At 37.4% G+C, this 17,412-nt stretch overlaps 3 protein-coding genes across 6 annotated transcripts in view; 1 reads left to right on the top strand and 2 right to left on the bottom strand.

Moving 5' to 3' along the window:
• Positions 1 to 881: 881 nt before the first annotated feature.
• Positions 882 to 4,728, bottom strand: LOC103132379 (UPF0462 protein C4orf33 homolog). The gene is made up of 6 exons (XM_007544183.2): positions 4,609 to 4,728; positions 4,341 to 4,531; positions 3,171 to 3,231; positions 3,023 to 3,071; positions 2,739 to 2,938; positions 882 to 1,412 (listed from the first exon to the last, which is right to left on the bottom strand). Exons 1-6 carry the CDS (start codon positions 4,665 to 4,667, stop codon positions 1,316 to 1,318), a joined length of 657 nt encoding a protein of 218 aa, XP_007544245.1. The 5' UTR covers positions 4,668 to 4,728; the 3' UTR covers positions 882 to 1,315.
• A 1,129-nt stretch (positions 4,729 to 5,857) lies between these two features.
• Positions 5,858 to 11,067, bottom strand: cunh4orf33 (chromosome unknown C4orf33 homolog). 2 transcript variants are annotated; one of them, XM_007544173.2, is made up of 6 exons: positions 10,779 to 11,067; positions 10,257 to 10,450; positions 8,958 to 9,018; positions 8,804 to 8,855; positions 8,515 to 8,714; positions 5,858 to 6,693 (listed from the first exon to the last, which is right to left on the bottom strand). In XM_007544173.2, the coding sequence occupies exons 2-6, from the start codon at positions 10,435 to 10,437 to the stop codon at positions 6,597 to 6,599; spliced, it is 591 nt and encodes a 196-aa protein (XP_007544235.1). In that variant the 5' UTR covers positions 10,438 to 10,450; positions 10,779 to 11,067; the 3' UTR covers positions 5,858 to 6,596. The 2 variants fall into 2 exon arrangements, with proteins under 2 accessions (XP_007544235.1, XP_007544230.1); XM_007544168.2 differs by lacking the exon at positions 10,779 to 11,067 and adding an exon at positions 10,523 to 10,738.
• Positions 11,068 to 11,122: 55 nt separating this feature from the next.
• sclt1 (sodium channel and clathrin linker 1) overlaps positions 11,123 to 17,412 on the top strand; it is an 18,538-nt gene continuing 12,248 nt past the window's right edge. Inside the window, exons 1-7 of one of the 3 annotated variants that reach the window (XM_007544144.2) lie at positions 11,123 to 11,205; positions 11,534 to 11,573; positions 11,781 to 11,836; positions 14,496 to 14,548; positions 14,695 to 14,767; positions 14,947 to 15,002; positions 15,278 to 15,413. In XM_007544144.2, the coding sequence (XP_007544206.1) occupies positions 11,540 to 11,573; positions 11,781 to 11,836; positions 14,496 to 14,548; positions 14,695 to 14,767; positions 14,947 to 15,002; positions 15,278 to 15,413 (408 nt within the window). In that variant the 5' untranslated portion in view covers positions 11,123 to 11,205; positions 11,534 to 11,539. Of the gene's footprint in view, positions 11,379 to 11,533; positions 11,574 to 11,780; positions 11,837 to 14,495; positions 14,549 to 14,694; positions 14,768 to 14,946; positions 15,003 to 15,277; positions 15,414 to 17,412 lie in introns of all 3 variants that reach the window. The other 2 variants (XM_016666844.1, XM_007544139.2) reach the window with 2 other exon arrangements.

Raw genomic sequence — 17,412 nt, 5'->3', positions numbered from 1 at the left:
AAGTGGTTTGTTGGTGATCTGACGGAAGATTCTAATAAAAAAAAAAGGTTGGTTTTATTAGGACCTGTAACAAGGCAATGGTGAGGTAATCACAGAGTAAACAACGCAAGACATTTAGACTCCTAAGTCATGTTTAGTGTCCATAAATCATGCCTTGTAAAAAGATAAGCGCCCATAAACTTTTCTATATTTTATCACATTGCAATCACAAATGTCTATATGTTACATTTTTATGATTCAACACTCAAAAAAGTACATCATTTCAAAACAGACATCTAAAGAGTATGTACAGAGTTTCACTGAGCAAATACTTCATAGAAATATATTCGCTAAACTTTTTGCCCCATTTAATTTGTGACGATGTGCAAACTCTGCTGAATTTGATGGACAATTATCAAATTTTGCTGAAGACGCTAAATTAGAAACTAGTTAAATTAGTAATAAGGTTTCCTCTGTTATAGGCTGCTGTCGGTTTTATTTAGGGGTGTCACAGAAAGGGGGGCTGAAAATAATTCATCAAGCATTTTAAACCCCCTTAAAATCTTTCTTTCACTTCACAATTTTCCATTATTTTATTTTGTCACCTACAATCCCAATATATGTATATTAAAGGAAATGAACTGCAGAAGGTTATGAAGAGTCAATTCAACAATTCAAGTATCATTTGTCAAAGTAATTCATTTAGATTTTCACAAGCTCATTATGACTTATGTTTCACATCAGGCAGGGTAAAGGTAAGTAGTCATCATTGCAACCGCAAAACAAACTAGCTGATTAAAACTAATTTAATTGTGTGTGTGGGGGGGGGGAATGAATGAGCGTTTATGATATGCAAAAAGTCCTCAGTAACATAATTGTTTTGTCATTTGGTAAGACAATCACAGGGACAAAACACAGATTACATAAAACAATGTTTTATTTATTTATTAGGTCTTGTTGCTGCTTATCAGCGTTGCATAAAACTCGGGTTACACAAGAAGCCCTTATCACCAAAGCAATCGAGAACGGTAGATAGGTCACAATGTGCTGATGTGATTTATGCTCATGCCCAATATTATGTGACGAGTGTATCTGGGTGCTTGGACAGATGTGTGTGAAGTGTAACACTGTCTGACAAGCTGATAACATTTTTTTCTGTCATATTGTTTTACATCATTAAGTAATAAAGATTGATTGTCCTTTGGCTGCTGTCAGAGAGCATTTTGCACAGTTGCCCTGTTGCTTCTGTGATGATTGTGTGTATGTGTGCGTGTGTGTGTGCAAAAGACAAGAAAACACAGAAAAGAATGATGTTTTTTTTTTTTTTTTTGGAAGCTCAGGCCTTCCCCCTCCACAGATCGGATTCAGGCTGCACCCAATCCTCTCCCATGATGCTCTGCAGCCGGAAATTTTGGAAATACTCCTGGTAAATTCTATGAAACAGAAAGTGGATATAATTATGCATGCATTTCTTTTGCCAACATCCATATGAAGAAAATCACGAATGTGTTGTAGATACATGTTCAAACTGTAAATTATGAAGAGGTATGAAAATAGTTGCTCCCTGTTTGAAATTAGCAAACACCAGCTGTAAACTGGAATCCGTCATCGCACAATGAAATCAGTGCAGATAACTGATGATTATGAGGATGTTATTTGTGAAGTATTTAGAAGTGCTTCAAAAGGAACAAAAACTAACTACAAAGAAAGAAGTCGGTGGAACATTTATAATATATTTCTCCACAGCTGCTGCTACTAATCCACATTGAAAATAAGTTGACCTCCTTAAGAAAACTTGCGCGTCTTGCCAAACAAATCGCCTACTTCTCCTTGTGAAATTTACTTATCATTACTTGCAGTTTCTTTAAAGAGGATACACATTATATGTGATCTCATACTCAAGCGGATCAGCAGTTGTTGCTGCTGAGGAATTTCAAAGGGCAGTCGTTTCGGCGAAGATAACGGGTACAGCATGTAGGCCTGTGCAACCGTCCTTTCGAGGCAGATTTGTTCGTTTGTTTTTGCGTGTCTACCTTTGGGGAGAGGCGGGGGTTTATTTGTTTTAGCTCTGCTCGTTGTATGTTTTTGCAATTTTAACATACCCAGGTATGTGGGGTAAAGAAAATAAAAATATGGACTCAAGCAACATTGATAACTGGAGACCTGAGAGAACTGTGAAGTGAAGCGCATTGAGAAAGGACATTTAGAGGAGATTCAAAAGGCTGGGGCTGCAGCTGGAGTTAGCACTTCAAGAGCCATTACCACACAACAACTGTTGCTGTCCTCGCGTTAAGCCACTTCGGAACCCGAGACATTGGAAGCTTTTTAAGCAAAGGAGGACCGTTCGACTGCACTCGCTCCAGAGAACGAGTGGAGAAGCTGACATGTTTTATGGCAATGCTGATTTCACTTTGCAGCAAGGCTTGGCACCTCCTCACACTCCCAGAAGTGCCGATACTTTCTCTAATAGCCCTGACATCATGGTGTCTAGGGGAACCTCACACACCTGAGAAAGCATGTGAAGTGTTTTATTTATTTATTTATTTATTTATTTTTTATTTTTATTTTATTTATTTTTTTTACTGAATAACTGAAATAAAGATTTTACTTTCAGTTCACTGTATCCTTCTTAGTTCATTTACTTGTCTATTTTCTCTCATCAACGTCATGCACTCTAAATCTTATAAACGCTCCCATTTGAAGATGCTTTCCCAGAAACATATCAAAGCCAAGCTATTCTCTCGAGTTGGCCTACTCACGCGTCGGGGTACAGGCCTTCCACTAGGTCCTCTTTGGGGACGGGGTAGAGTGCTTCGTGTGTTCGATTCTCTCTTATTCCGTGGCTGGCATAGCAGTTCATCTTGTTGACATTGGGGGGGAAGTATGTCCATGGGATTAAAGCCTGACCCTGCCATGTGTCCCCCGTGATTGTGGTTGTGAACTCAATTGGCAGTAGTTGCTGGGGAGTAATGATAATGAGGAAACTATGAATGATTAGCACAAAAAAACAAGCGCCTGACACGCAACAATAATGTTAACTTACATAGAGCGGATATCCGGCTGCTTTCAAAACTATTAGGTGTTGTCCGTATCTGTAAAGTAAAAACACAGCAGAGATGTTCACTCCGTCTTTCAAACATATAGTCATAGACATGAAAAGAAAAAAAAAAATGGCATAAACTCTAACTTACGGGCAAAGCACCACCTCCAGGTAATTGTTTTTTGTGCTATCCAGGAATACTGAGCTTGCAACTATGAAAATAACGAAAGCAAAGACCTTAATTATGAATCATTTTCAAACTTAATTCTTAAAACCAACCTAATTGTTACAGAAATCAGCGGTCAATTTTAAAGTGCGCTCAAAACCTGAATATGTGCAACAGCTGGTTTCCCATTTCAACATACTCAATGCCTACTTACATTTATTGTGGTTCCCAATCTGTTAAGTGGTATTAATTAGGGCCAATGTAGGAGGATGGGGGGGGGCTCAGTAACCAGAAATCACGCTTCTTTATGGTCATTTAGAACAGACTGTTATCACTCAGGCTCATTATAAAGTTTAATTGCTTTGTATTGCCATAATAATGATAATGCTGTTACTATAATGGCCTCATAACATTGACAGGCCCCATGTCTCTCATATCTCATTGGAATATATGTGAAATTTTAAATCAGGTTAAACACTTAGTCTTCCAATTTATATTACTGCTCTACTTGTGGCTTAGCGTGACGAAGGTACAGTGGGGACTATTAAAGCCGTACATGTTCGCACGTGGAATCTATCAGGCTTTAAATATTTGCTTTGGAAAGTTTTTAAACTTGGATTTTAGTTTCTTGCATGGTATGTGGAACTGGTAGGTCAGGAATGATTTGTTTGTTGCTTGAGAACACATTGAGTTTAAAATGCAAGTTTGAATTTGGAGTGTAAAGGAACATTACGCTGAATGAAGAAAGGGTTATCTTGTAAATGGTAGAATTGGGGAAAGTGCAGCTAGTTATTGAGTAGAAAGATTCAATGGATGCAGTCAGTAGTAATAATTCTACAATTAGGTAAAACTGGTTCACCACCACCCCGCCTCTCGCCCGGAACGTTAGCTGGAGATAGGCACCAGCACCCCTCCCGACCCCACTGAGGGACAAGGGTGTTCAGAAAATGGATGGATGGATGGATGGATGGTTCACCACCGAAGCGAGGTCAATAAAATGTGTTTTCTGCCTTTTAAAATTCAAATTTGAATATTGTGTTTACATAAGTGACATTGTAAGTTTATTCTCACTTTTTACACTCACTTTCTTCCACGCAAATCTGTTCATATGCTTTTAGGACAGTAGTAACACGCCAAACTGCGTGGCTTTCATACCTTCATAAATCCTGAGCGAGAGGTCCGGAAGGCCGGGTTCAGCTGGAGGATGAAAACCCTTAAAGAACGGACCAGAGACTTCGATTTTCAACCCCGATCTCCCATCAGAGTAGGCCAACCTGATGGGTTCATGATCCACCGGATTGCTGTCCCAGGTGTGCTGGATTGCAAACTCCATTTTCCGGAAATGACTGAAAATACGCAAATTAGTCTGAATGAGAAATTGCTGAATGACAAGAAAAGAAAGCATAATAAAAATAGTACTTACAGAGCTCCACAGCATAGCAGAATGTGGACCAGTGCTAGAAGCTGAAAAGTGACCGCCATGTTGTCCAGTCTTCCTATACACTACAGCATCCCGTGTTGCTGCACTCCTTCAACTATTTAAGCAAGTTCTTATCAAAATGGGTCTAATGTTTAATATGTTCCTGTTACTCAGTAGCTACAGAGTGAAATAAATTAGGTTTTTTTTTAAAAGTTTCCTTGCATGATAAACCTAGAAACTGATTAATGATCAAATGTATTTATAGCCAGCTAAGTTTAGCTGCGATTGTGTTGCTGCTGAATTATAAAACGTTGGCATTATAAAAACATGCTAAAAGTCTCAAGAGGCTTCTTGAAGATTTCTTAATCAATTTCACATGTTTTAAATCGTGATTTAGTGAAAACAGAGTGGTTGAAATACAACTAATATGCTTCACTTTTATCTGTGAGTAAAAAAATGGTTGTACCTGTAAAATTTAAAGCCTTGAATTGCTTAACCGTTTTGACTTGTAGCATTTCTAATTACCTCAACCTGTGCTATCATCAGTCATACTGAGTAGATCATATAGCTACGAGGTTGTTAAGATAAAATAAAAACATTTTTACTGCCTCTTCTACATATTTTCTCAAGTATTTTAGTGTGGTTTTCTAAAAGGTCTTTCATTCGTCACAGCTTCAGGAGACTCTTCTTTTAGGCCCTTTGACACTATTGATCTCAATCTCACTTCAGTAGCATTGGAATATTAAAAAGTGCCGCACTAGAGTGGTTTGGATCTCAGCAGGAGACAGGTGCTGTTCTATAAACCTCTGTAATTCTGTTTCATCTGCAGCTCTTTCTTGTGGAGTTCACCAGGATTTTTATTCTCGGGCCGATATCATTCTTTATTTACATAATCTCCCTCAACGCTTCGTTCTGTGGGCATGAACATCATGCTCATCTCTGGATGCAGTTGAAGTGCATGGACTCATTTTTATTTTGCATCCAGCATTTATTTTATGTAGTAGGTAATGCGTTTTATTACACAACAGCTTAATTATTGCGGTGTGTTTTATGTTATGTTACCCAGACCTCTCTATACAATTTAGGAACTACAACACAGGACTCATCAAAGAACCTTAAGCTTGAAGCGTGGCTGAAAAAGCTGATATTCACAGAGTCAAAGTCAGAACACAGACTTTTCTTCTTCTTTTGTCATATTTTGTGTAATTGAATATGTTGTTAGAAGGGAAAATAAGCATCAATGACAGTGAGATGAGCTTTTATTTCTCTTTATTAAGGTTAAATGTCACAAATTCATACAAATATATCCAATGACAAGGAAAAAAAAAAAAGAAATTACACAATATATTGCACTGCAATTTTATTTACCATAAAAATAGTTATGACACCTTACATTTGTGTCATTTGATTAAGGAAAAGCAAGAGGTAAACTAGACAAATTATCTAATCACTCTGGCAACTGACTATAAGTGTGTCTAACAGTGAAGTATTTTAATTCAACATATGCCTTTATCTTCATTTTCGTGTGTTATTTGACAGGCGAATCAAAATATATCAAACTTTTGAAATACAGAGCTAACACGTAAGTAAGCAGTGCATGAGCATATATTAATGTCTTCTCGAAACAGCAGCAGAAAGAATCATTTGGACTTGCTGCACGCTTTGTTAATGCAGCAAAAACATTTTGGCTACAGGTGCTGGATGTCAAAATTAACATTCATGGAAATCGTGGGTCACACTACGCTCGCGCAATTTATGCCGAGGATGTCCAGTGTTATGCAATGTGTCTGGGTGCGTGCACACACGTGTGTGTGAAGTGCAACACGGTTTGACAAGCTGATGGCCTTTTTTTCTACATCGATAAATGATAAACTATGATTGCCCTTTGGTTGTTGTTGGAGGTTTTTCTTTGCAGTTCTGCCCTGCTGCTGATTTCATTAAGCATTTGTGTTAATAAAAGAAAAACAGAGAGGCAGCATTTCATAAACAGCTCAGGCCTTTCCCTTCCACAGATCCGATTCAGGCTGGATCCAGTCTTCTCCCATAATGTTCTGCAGGCGGAAGTTTTGGAAATACTCCAGGCGATGGCTAAGAGACAGAGGGTTGAAAAATGTTTGTTAGGAAAAAAAACATATTTATCAACCTTCACATATACGGTACTTTTTAAAATTGAAAGTTAAGGACAGGTTTGAGAGAGCGTATTTATTTTCCTGGTTTATTGTTTAGCATTATTAAGAAGCTAGCAGATACTCATAAAACTAATGAGCATCAATGACATGCTGTAAACTATTAATTTTCCAGCTAGGAAACGGTTGCACAACTATTCCACGAACGGTTGTAAAACAGAATCCAAAGTCTGAAAAAAATGAGCAAAGAGGGATAACATTGAGGATGTCATCAAAAATATTTTCCATGATATCTTTACGGTCCACAAAGAAGATAAAAGCCAGAGAAGTCAATTGAAATCACACAGTGTAGAACCATTTATAGTTATATAAGTTAGATCAAGAGCTGCCGCATAGTGATCGGAATAACTGAGAGGACGATAAATGGAAATGTTAGAGGCATTTTTTGGTTAAACTTCCCCTTCTTATCAAGCAATCCACAAGGTTTAAAGAGAAAAAAAAACACTCTTAAGATTTACTCATCATGACATATCTAAAGAGTGAACTCTCTGTGTGTATTTTTAGTGTTCTTAAGCAGCTCAGAGATTACTGTTGCACTGATGTGGGAAAAGATATAGTTGGCTTCTTTGACTGTGGTAGCAACTATTTTATCTCCGTCTGTACAATTATCTTTTTTTATGTGAAAATTCTGTCAGCAGTTTAGTTGAGGCCGCGATTAGTCTGGCCATAAATTACAATTTTAATCAGTTGTTTTGAGTTTGTTCATTCCCTTGTTATCAAAGCTCGTTTTGCTGGGGTCGTGATGCTTTTGTAATTATGAGATTTAAAACAGCTCCTTTGTAGTATAGCGAAAGCTGTATTTTTGTTATGAGCCTGGTGTTTTGTTGTTTCAGTGTGACATCGTTTCTTGGTTTTCGCATTTGAAACATTTTCAGACAGTGATTTGTTCTTGTTTTTTTTTTTTTGTTTTTTTTTTCTTGTGCAAGTTTTCACATACGGCTCCGATGAGAAATGTAAACACACTCAGGAGGAGAAAGTTTGTCATTCTAACTTTTGGACTTGTAGTTACGTTTTTAAATTGTGCTTTTACAAGCTGGAATGTATTAATGGTATAAATTGCACTGTGTTTTCAAAAACAAGAAAAGGGTGCGCAATTATGTTAAGCTCGACCGAAACTTGGCGCTAATCCTGCAAGTCACATGCCTTCAGGTAAAAAAAAAAAAAAAAAAAAAANAAAAAAAAAAAAAAAAAAAAAAAAAGTTATGGGAAAAAAGATGGAGAAATGTTGCCACAACTGCAAGAAGTTAATTTGTCTGACTCAGCGTGAGGCTTTCAAACTGAAGACTTCAACAGCTGTCAAACAAGGTGGCAGCAACAGTCCCAACTTTAACCCCTATTGACAATACTGTGATGCTGGGTTCATGCCATTAAAAACCCATTTTAGAATAATTTCAACAATTCTGCCATAAAGAGCAGTCAAATGTCAAGCCAGACAAAATGGCCTGACAGAAGATTGTTGATGGCTGCAAAACTAAGTTAGGACTTGAAGTGCAACTTGATAAGAGTTTATGTATAACTTTAATCAGCTTGTGAACAAACTGAAGTTTTATTGAAGATGAATCATTATTTCACCCACATAAAGAACATTTCAAGTAAATCATAAAAGCCACTAATTAATATGATATTCATGCCCTCGAGTGCATCTAAGCTTCTCACTGGAACTGCATGCAACCGTTTTTGGAAAGATTTGTCTGAGACGTACTGCACAAGGCAGCATACTCACAAGTTTGGCTGCTGGCCTTCCACTATGTCGGCTTTGGGGATGGGGTAGAGAGCCTCGTATGTACGTGCCGCCCCGGAGCCATGAATAGCATAGGAGTTCATCTTGTCGACATTGGGAGGGAAGTATGTCCAGGGGATTACAGCCTCACCAGTCCATCTGTCCCCTGATTTTGTGGTAGTAAAAACGAGTGGCAGTTGTTGCTGGAGTAGGAGGCAATTAGAATAACTCGTTACCTAAGATGCATACAAAATCTCGGAAAAAAAGCAGGCGAAATACTCTTTTGACCTACGTAAAACGCATTGCCGACTCCTGACAGTAGCAGTATAAGGTGCTGTCCATGTCTAAAGTGGAAAACAAATGAAAGCCGTTAATGAACGCGTCTCTTTGACAGTGTATGTAGGATTATAGAAGTGGAAAGAACAAAAGGTTTGCTTGGAACTTACGGGCAAAGCTCCACCTCCAGGTAATTTTGTTTTGTGCTGTCAAGGAAGAAGGACTCCACAACTAGCAATATAACAAAGAGAATAAAATGAGGATGAAACCTTAATTCTTACATTAAGAAATGCTTAAACCTTCTTGATAACCTTATCAGCTGCTGTAACATAGGAGTAATGTAATGAAATGATTGCATTTTTTTCTCGGACTGTTACAACATAAAAATACAAGAGAAGAAACACAGAAATTATAGTATGAGTAACAGGCCCCCTGCTAACCTCGAAACATGCTCATTACCTACCTACACTTATAATGGTTTCCTATTTATTAAGAAACATTAATGAGGCCAAATATGGGGGCCTCATTAACCAGAAATCTGACTTCTTTAAGGTCAATTAGAACAGAGTGTTAATACTCAACCTCATTACAAAGTTTAATTGCAATGTATTACCATAATAATGATAATGGAGCCACAGTGTTCTCATAAACAAAGACCCCGCCTCTCAAAAATCATAGGAATAGATGTACATTATTAAATACAGCTTAAGTCAGCTTTGCCCACACTTATTTAGTAAATCTAGAAGTGAACAATGGCACAGCATTGGTTTGATGGGGAAGATAGAGGACAAAAAAAGCTAACACCGTCCTTGTGCAGAATTATGCAATCTTTTTCAAGAGGCTTACATACACACCGTCTCTAATTAGGTTTGTTCTCAATCATGTGGGGCAGTGAAATGTTATTTAATGTGTAAAACCGCAACAACACTATAAAATAAAATGTTCACCTTAAACAAGGAGTCAGCAGCTGCCAAAACCATTATAGGGGACACACCAAACATGCAGCGTACTGTGCTCTGGCCAGATCAAGAGTGAGATTGCTGGCCTGCATGGACAGCCCTATGTCTGTGCAATACTGGCACTGTATGTCACTGTGCACATACTGTCCCCACCATGAAGCATGGTGGTTGCAGCAGCATGCTTCAGAAGGGAAAAGGAAGCTGATCGGATGGAGCTAAACACAGGACAACAAAGGACGTACAACTGGGTTGCAGGTTTAGCTTCATAAAGGCAACAACATTCGAATCCTGATAATTTTTTTTAAAATCTTTTTTTATTACTTAATTTCTAAAATGTGTAAAATTCTTACATTTGGTAATTTTGCTACATTTGTCTATATTTAACTTTTTATTTATTTATTTATTCAAAATATTTATTTTAAAGTGGCAGGAAAACCACTGAACGTCTTTGAACAAAGACAGTTACACAGCACAGTGAAAAAGGAAAATAAAAAAAAATCCTTCTTTTACCTTCGTAATTCCAGAGTCCAGGGAACGCGATACCGGGTTCACCTGCAGGAGATTCTGGGTCATTGAAGAATGGACCAGACACTTCTATTCTCAGTCCTGATTTCCCATCAGAGAAGGAGATTCTGATGGGGTCATGGTCAACGGGGTTGCTGTCCCATGTGTGTTGGATCGCAAACTCCATTTTCCTGAAATGCCTGAAAGCATGTAATTTAGTCAGAGAGGGAATGTGTTGCATGACTACAAAACACAGCTGCATAACTACTTACAAACTTTCACAGCACAGGAGAATGTTGACTACTGTTAAAAGCTGAAGTCGAAGTGAGACCCTCATGTTGTCAAAAGGTTTTTCACTCAATGCTGAATCAATATGTTACACAGAAGTTCACTGTGTGTTTAGCTGTGCTCTCTGTTCAGCTATTTAAGCAAGCTCCTGGTCAATTAAATCTCACCTCTAATAAATGTTTGTTACTGAGTAACCAAACGGTGACTGACTTTCTGATATAGTTTGAGGTATAGGCTTACTTGATAAGGTTGTTGGAGGGCACAATGGCATTCAATAATGGACACTTTAAAACAGAATCCAGAAATTGTTCCAATAGCTCAGCAAGCCTTATGTCAGCAGCCAAACTTCAATATTTGTTCTCCAGACGTCTCCACTGTATTCCTTGTGAAGAGTGAATTTTAACCTGACGCTTTTATGACTTGATGTGCAAAAGATTAAAAAAACACGTTATGTTACTTGGTGTAAAAAAAAGACTGCAAATTAAATGAAAATGAAACAAAAACACGGTATTTCCTGATTGAATGAGCTGATCCTTCGAATTCTTTCAAAGAGGAACTATCGTGCTTATGAGCGTTTTAAGACGGAAGGACTTCAGCAGCGCACAACTTAATCGTCATTGGTTGTTATTTGTTTACTTCAAAACGGACGGCGGAAACGCAGATTGGAGTAAACACCCGATTATTGTTGTACTATATAAAAAAAATACACACATTGTGTTAGTAAAATACAACAAAGTTACTTTCTCCACTTCCGATTTAGCTATTCAAACGTTAGTTTATCTCGCTAAGTTTAGCTGTGATTGCCTCGCTGCTGTAGCTAGCTGCAAAAGATTTCCAGAGGTAGCAACTGAAAAGTAGCTCTCAGTCGACTTGCTGTGTATTATCATTTGTTCGTCTAACGTGTTTTAACACGCAGGTTAAGATTGAAAAATCCTCTTGCGTTTATGTAATTTTATCTAACAACACTACTTTATTTACTTTTGCCTACATTCTAGAACACCATGGAGGCAGAAATTGAATTTTTGAGAGATCAAGGTAAGAGCAAATAGAGGGCAGCTTTATTATTCACGACTCTTATTTGTTTTGTTTCTTTTTCTTTTCTTTTTTTTTTTTTACATTTTGTATTCCCCAAAATTACGAACAATAGAAATGTTGTGGACCTTTACCTACAATTTAAAACATTTTTCCATCAGTAATAATTATGTTCGGAAACTAAGAGCTGATACTTTGTCCCGTCTGCAGTCCACAGGTTAAATTCTGCTCTTAGCCGCTATCAGCTGGGGGTCACATCGTCTCAGGTAATACATCAAGCCTAGCTAAATGTAAAGTATATAACGTGATGATAATATTTATAATTAAATAAGATATATCTTCCTTATTTTCAACTTTGCAATTTGTGTTTATATGTCTTTAATCAAAAGCTGGGAAAGCATTATTTAAAGTTAGGTGCAGTGACTTGCAAAACTATCCACACTCCCAGTTTGTCAAAATACAAACATTTTTGTGATCTGAAGATGTGCTTACATTTGTATTCAGTCCATCTGAGTCACTAGTTTTGGTAACCACCTTTTGTTGGTGGCAGGCGTTTTGAGATGCATCTCTAACAGCACATCAATAAACTGACATTTTTGCCTATTTTTCTTTGGAAAAGAGCTCAAGCTCAGCCAGACTGCATAGAAAATGTCTGTGAACATCAGTTTTGAAGTTGTGCCGCAGATTCTCAATTACACATAGGTCTGGATATTAATTGTCTCATTTAACACAGAAATTTGATTTGATCTGAACCACTCCATTGTAGCTGTATGTTTACTGCTGCCCTTCTGCTGGAAAGTGAATCTCATTACTGAGATATATTTGTAAAAAAAAAAAAAAACCATCTCAAACAAATCAGATATTAACACAGCAGTCAAAATATTAACACAGCAGTCAAACAACAAAGAGCAATCTTTTCCTTTTTACAGAATAAATTTCTTTAAATCTTAAATTTCAATAATTAAAAAAAAAATTCTAAATGTCTCTTTGCTGAAATTGTTCAGTCAGATTTAATAGTATTCTAATCTTCAAAAAACAAATCTAAAAATGATATTGACTAGGAGGTCCATGATGGTTTGGGGTCTCTAAACAGTGAATTACTTTGCTGATGCATTTGCTTGACTCTGTATCTCCGGTTCCCTGTCCATGCTGAAAAAAAAGTAACAATAGCTTGCTTGTTAACCCTCTTCCATAACTGCCAAATGCATGACCAGTAGATATTTGCTAAGCAAAGTATCCCACCCAGATTGTGCTGAGCCTGTAGCTCCCACACTACCAACTATTTTAGGTGGACATCCATGCCCTGCTTTGTTGTTACCCCTGACTTATTTATTGCGATGTTTGATCTTCATGATGCTATTTCTTCACTGATGTTCTCCAAAAATCCTCAGAGGTCTTAACTGAACAGCTTTATACTGAGATTGAAAAAAAAGAACAATAGGTTCATTCTATCTACTAATTATCTTTATTTAAGGGAAATCAAAATAAATGGGGACTGCATACAATTGCATTTCTTTTCAGATCTTTATTTTTTTTATACATTTTAATGCACTTTTAATGTAACTTTATCATTGCCCTTACTCTTCAAAATGATGCTTATGTTAGTCTCTTAGATAAAATGCATCAAAGTTTGTGACAACGTATTAAAAAGTTGAAGGAATCTGAACAACTCATGCAAAGCTATATGTGTAAACAGATTCCGATCGAGATAATGTGTTTAAAAGTTAAAAAATGATGAGCGGTTGCCCTTCTCCCACCAGGTTGCCTTTGCCTCATGGTCATCCAGCTCTGTATGCTTCGTTTTGAAATCCTCCTGGCAGAAGTCTTAGTCATTTCCTTGCTCAGCTGTTTCACTGCTCTGCGGGCCATGTTTGCTTCCTCGACTTGCATGTCCTAGAGAGAGAACTGAACTATACTTTTTTTTTTTTTAATGTTAGCTATTCAACAATGCTTTTGTCAGTTTCAAATTAAAAACAGTTCTTAAGAAAATTCAACAAAGAGTCAAAGAGAAAATGTTCCGAATTTTAAACGAAAACTGCACTTATTGACTGTCCCCGGAGTACGATAGGTAAGCAGAGGCAAAACCTAAGCAACTTTTGGTTTGGATTGGTGAGATGCAAAAAATACACACAGACCATGCCTAAAGCTTCTGCATTGGGTTCCCAAGTTTCTATCTGCATTTTGATATGGTCAGTAAAGAAATGGGTTTACTGGAGCATCTCGATAAATATAATATCGCTATTTTTTCCCCCCCCCAGTAATCCACAATCAAAACTTTATTACTGAATGCAGACTCTGGAGCCTTAGTTTCCAAATTAGGTGCAACATATATTTAGACTGGGAAAAAAACTTTGGGACACTGAGCAACAATCCTGTCCTTTTCTTTCTTAGACCAGGTAGGGAAGCTTCTGGTGTTGGTTCAAGAGTTACTTTCAGTGTGTGGTGGCTCTTGAGACGTTAACTGCAGTTTCATTCCCCTCCTTCTGAATCTCCCACAAGCTACCGAATGTACTTTGCTTCAGTACTTATCAAGACTGTCATTTTCCCTTTTGTCTGTAAATGATTTTCCACCACACGTTTTCCTTCCACTCAACCTTAGTGTGTGTAACAATACAATTTGCTTGGCTTTACTGCAGTCTGTGAGAAGCCAGCTTTCATAACACTGACCTCATTGTGAAGCGATTCAGTTGATTTTTTTTAAATACATCTGTAAGCTATAACCATTAAAGTAAACAAAAATAAATACTGTCTTTATTGAATCTGTAGCGTGTATGTTTTTTTTTTTTTCACTTTCAACATTTCTTTAAGTTAAAATAAATGAGCGTTTTGTTAATGTTGTGACTTACAAGTTGACTGAGCTGGAGCTTGGGAACTGATGGGGAGCACAAAGCTAATCTGTCCTGCTGGGTGTTTTGTGTTTGACAGCTGGATGAGGCACAGCAGGCAGAGTCTCCTCCACCCTGGCTGTCAGACAGAGGGTCAGACATGTTTCTTTTTTTTCTAATAGTTTAATACGTTTCAGAATCACCCTAATACCGCTTGAAGTTCTTATAGGTTAAAAAAAAAATAGAAAAGCAATTACTTTTATTCAGACAATTTTTGTAATTATTACTCTGTGTTATAGGATAATGGCTCCTCTTATAGCAGAGTATGACCGGCACATGGACGAAATGACTGAAAAGCTTCAGAAATATCAGGTAGGAAAAAAAAAAACCTTTATGTGACATGTTCTTAATTCATATTCCCTCTTAAAACTTTGGCTCTATCGGGAAAGGGTTGCCTCTGAGGTGCTAAAGACCATCTAAAAAGACGGGCTTGGATGGTAAAAGTTTCTTGTTTACCTGTTTGAAAAACACTTATGTTGTGTGCTTCACAGGAGACGATGACAGACGTCAGACTGAAGCTGGAAAAGGTTGTAGAGGAAAATGAAAGGTAGAAGGATTTTAGTCCTGTCAATGGGTGGGCTTGAGCTGCAAAACAGAAGTCAAATTGGTACCATTTTCTGTCATCAGAGACGTGTTGAAATGATAACCGGTCATATAGCACTTGAAATATCTCTAAGAAATGACATCGACTGTATCGGCGTCTCCCGCCAGAATAAATTTGTACAGGAATCAGGTTCCCCCGGCCTACGGTTCAAAAGATGTTGTTGTTTTTTAAAATGATCTTTTCAGTGTAATTTTTCCAACACTCATCACATCCTCCAGGTTGCACACAGAGCTGAGGGAGTCTATTGAGAAGCAGCTCCACTCCCTGCCTGTGGGCTCAGAAGCAGAGGGCGGCGCGGCAGAAGACACGGCCATCCTCAGAAACCTGCAGGAGCAAGTTCAACTGTCTGAACAGGTCTGCAAATGTGCCCGTTAAATATCATGTGCTGTTTCAAGTTTCATAAAATGCATCTGGAGGTTTTTGTCGATGTTTTTTTTTTTTTTTTAAATCTGGTTATTAGCAGGTCTTAGTTCTGGAGGTTCGTTGAGATGTGCAGTCGCAGTTTTAAAATTCATTGGAAAAACTCGATTTGCCAAAGTATCCAAAAAGAATAAAAATTTTAGTGACTTTTTTTTTTTTTAAATATGCTGATTTTTGTTTGTCCTCAAAGCCATTTTTTTTAGAGAATGGAAGACCACATAACTATTATTTACATATTGAGAGTATGAAATCTTGACTGACAATTGATTACTTTGCATCGATGAATCAGAGGTTGATCAGCTCTTGTCAGTATATCTGTAAGGCAATTACTGAAATATCCATGGTTTTGTTTGTCCTTCATCAAAATGAAGGATTGCTGTAATTTGTGGTCGATAAACACATTACAGTAGCACTCAACTTGTCTTTTTCGGATAGAATATGTGCTTCGATGGTTAAATTAGGATATTGTTACATTTATTACGTTTTTTTGTTTTGTTTGTTTTTAAACACCTGCCTCTCTCAAAGGACCTGGAACAGTTTTTTTTTTTCTTCTATAGACATATCTTATCATTTTTATGGAAAGAAAGATCTGGATCGGTCAAGAACGGAATCTGCAAACCGTCTTTCTCACCAAGCCAATGCAAACATGGTGCTGGTTTTACCACTGATAAACTTGTCAGGAGCTTGGGAGTGGAGTCATGGAAGACGAGCAGCCAATCAAAATGTTGTAAATGCCATGTTTAAAACGCCAGAGTTAATTTTAGTTTCGTTCTCCTTGTGCTGTGTTTCCCCATAAAAACAGAGCACATATCAAACATTTAGCGGATGAGACGTTACTCTGTTAGACATCTGGACCAGATTGTATTATATTAGGTCGATATCTTTTGAGGAATCTCTGTCCTGGACGTTTTAAGAGGAGCTGATGAATTTTTGCCTCTTCGCCAGTGAGTTGTTCTGCGGTTTTGGTTTTGTTCTCGGCTTTCTTTGATTTCTGCCACTTCATGTTTTGCTTTGGCATTTTTAATGCCCAATTTATTTTACAACCTGCTAACGGTTTATTTGTGGGTAAAGGTAATTTATTCAGTCAAATAAGCAATGTCGATCCACAGAAGCTTGCTCAGTTATTTTACTTTAATTCAGAATCATAATTTTCTTTTGAAAATATTATGCAATCAAATTTTACTCGATTTAAATAATAAAAACGAAAGAGTTCTACATATGATGATAGATTTTGTTTTTTATGAATGTGGCTTTAGTACTACAAAGATTACTCAGTCCAGGATCGAATAGAAGCAGCAATAAAAACCATCCTTTGCTTATAAAAAACCCACAGATTATATCCTAAATCTGTGAAGCAGCAGTTATTCCTAGCCTGCTGAGATCCAGATAGAAGACTCAAACAGAAATACAGAATCAAAATGTTTTGTTTACAAAGAAGGGTTAAGGAAAGAAGGAATATTTCTATATTAATTCCCAGCATTGAATATCAGAAAAAAAAAAACTAATGGCAAAAAATGTTGGCAAAACAACTCAACTCCATTATTTCTGTGAACAGTGAATGGCGACAACGCTCGCTCCGCGAAACACTTCCTGCGGATTCTAAAATTGCAACAAAAGCTTTGCTGAGCCGCAGAAATTCGATGCAGCTGGATGCCGCGAGCATTTGTCGTGACTGGCACATAAATTAGACGATCAATATAATTTTGATCTCTGCGTTCAGTTGTGAGCACCAGGAAACGCGCCGCTCCTGCTTCGTCAGAGATACTTCCTGAAATCTTTTTTTTTTTTCATCGTCTGTTGGGTGGCAGCAGGAAAAAACAAACAAACACAGTAGTTATGAGAGTAAATGTGGGTGGATTTTATTTGTTTGTGTGTGTGTGTGCGTGTGTGTGTGTGTGTGTGTGTGTGTGTGTGTGTGTGTGTGTGTGTGTGT

The sequence above is a fragment of the Poecilia formosa genome, unplaced genomic scaffold, assembly GCF_000485575.1.
Source record: "Poecilia formosa unplaced genomic scaffold, Poecilia_formosa-5.1.2 Scaffold11, whole genome shotgun sequence".
Lineage (NCBI taxonomy): Eukaryota > Metazoa > Chordata > Actinopteri > Cyprinodontiformes > Poeciliidae > Poecilia > Poecilia formosa.
This window is presented reverse-complemented; position numbering and strand designations above follow the sequence as displayed.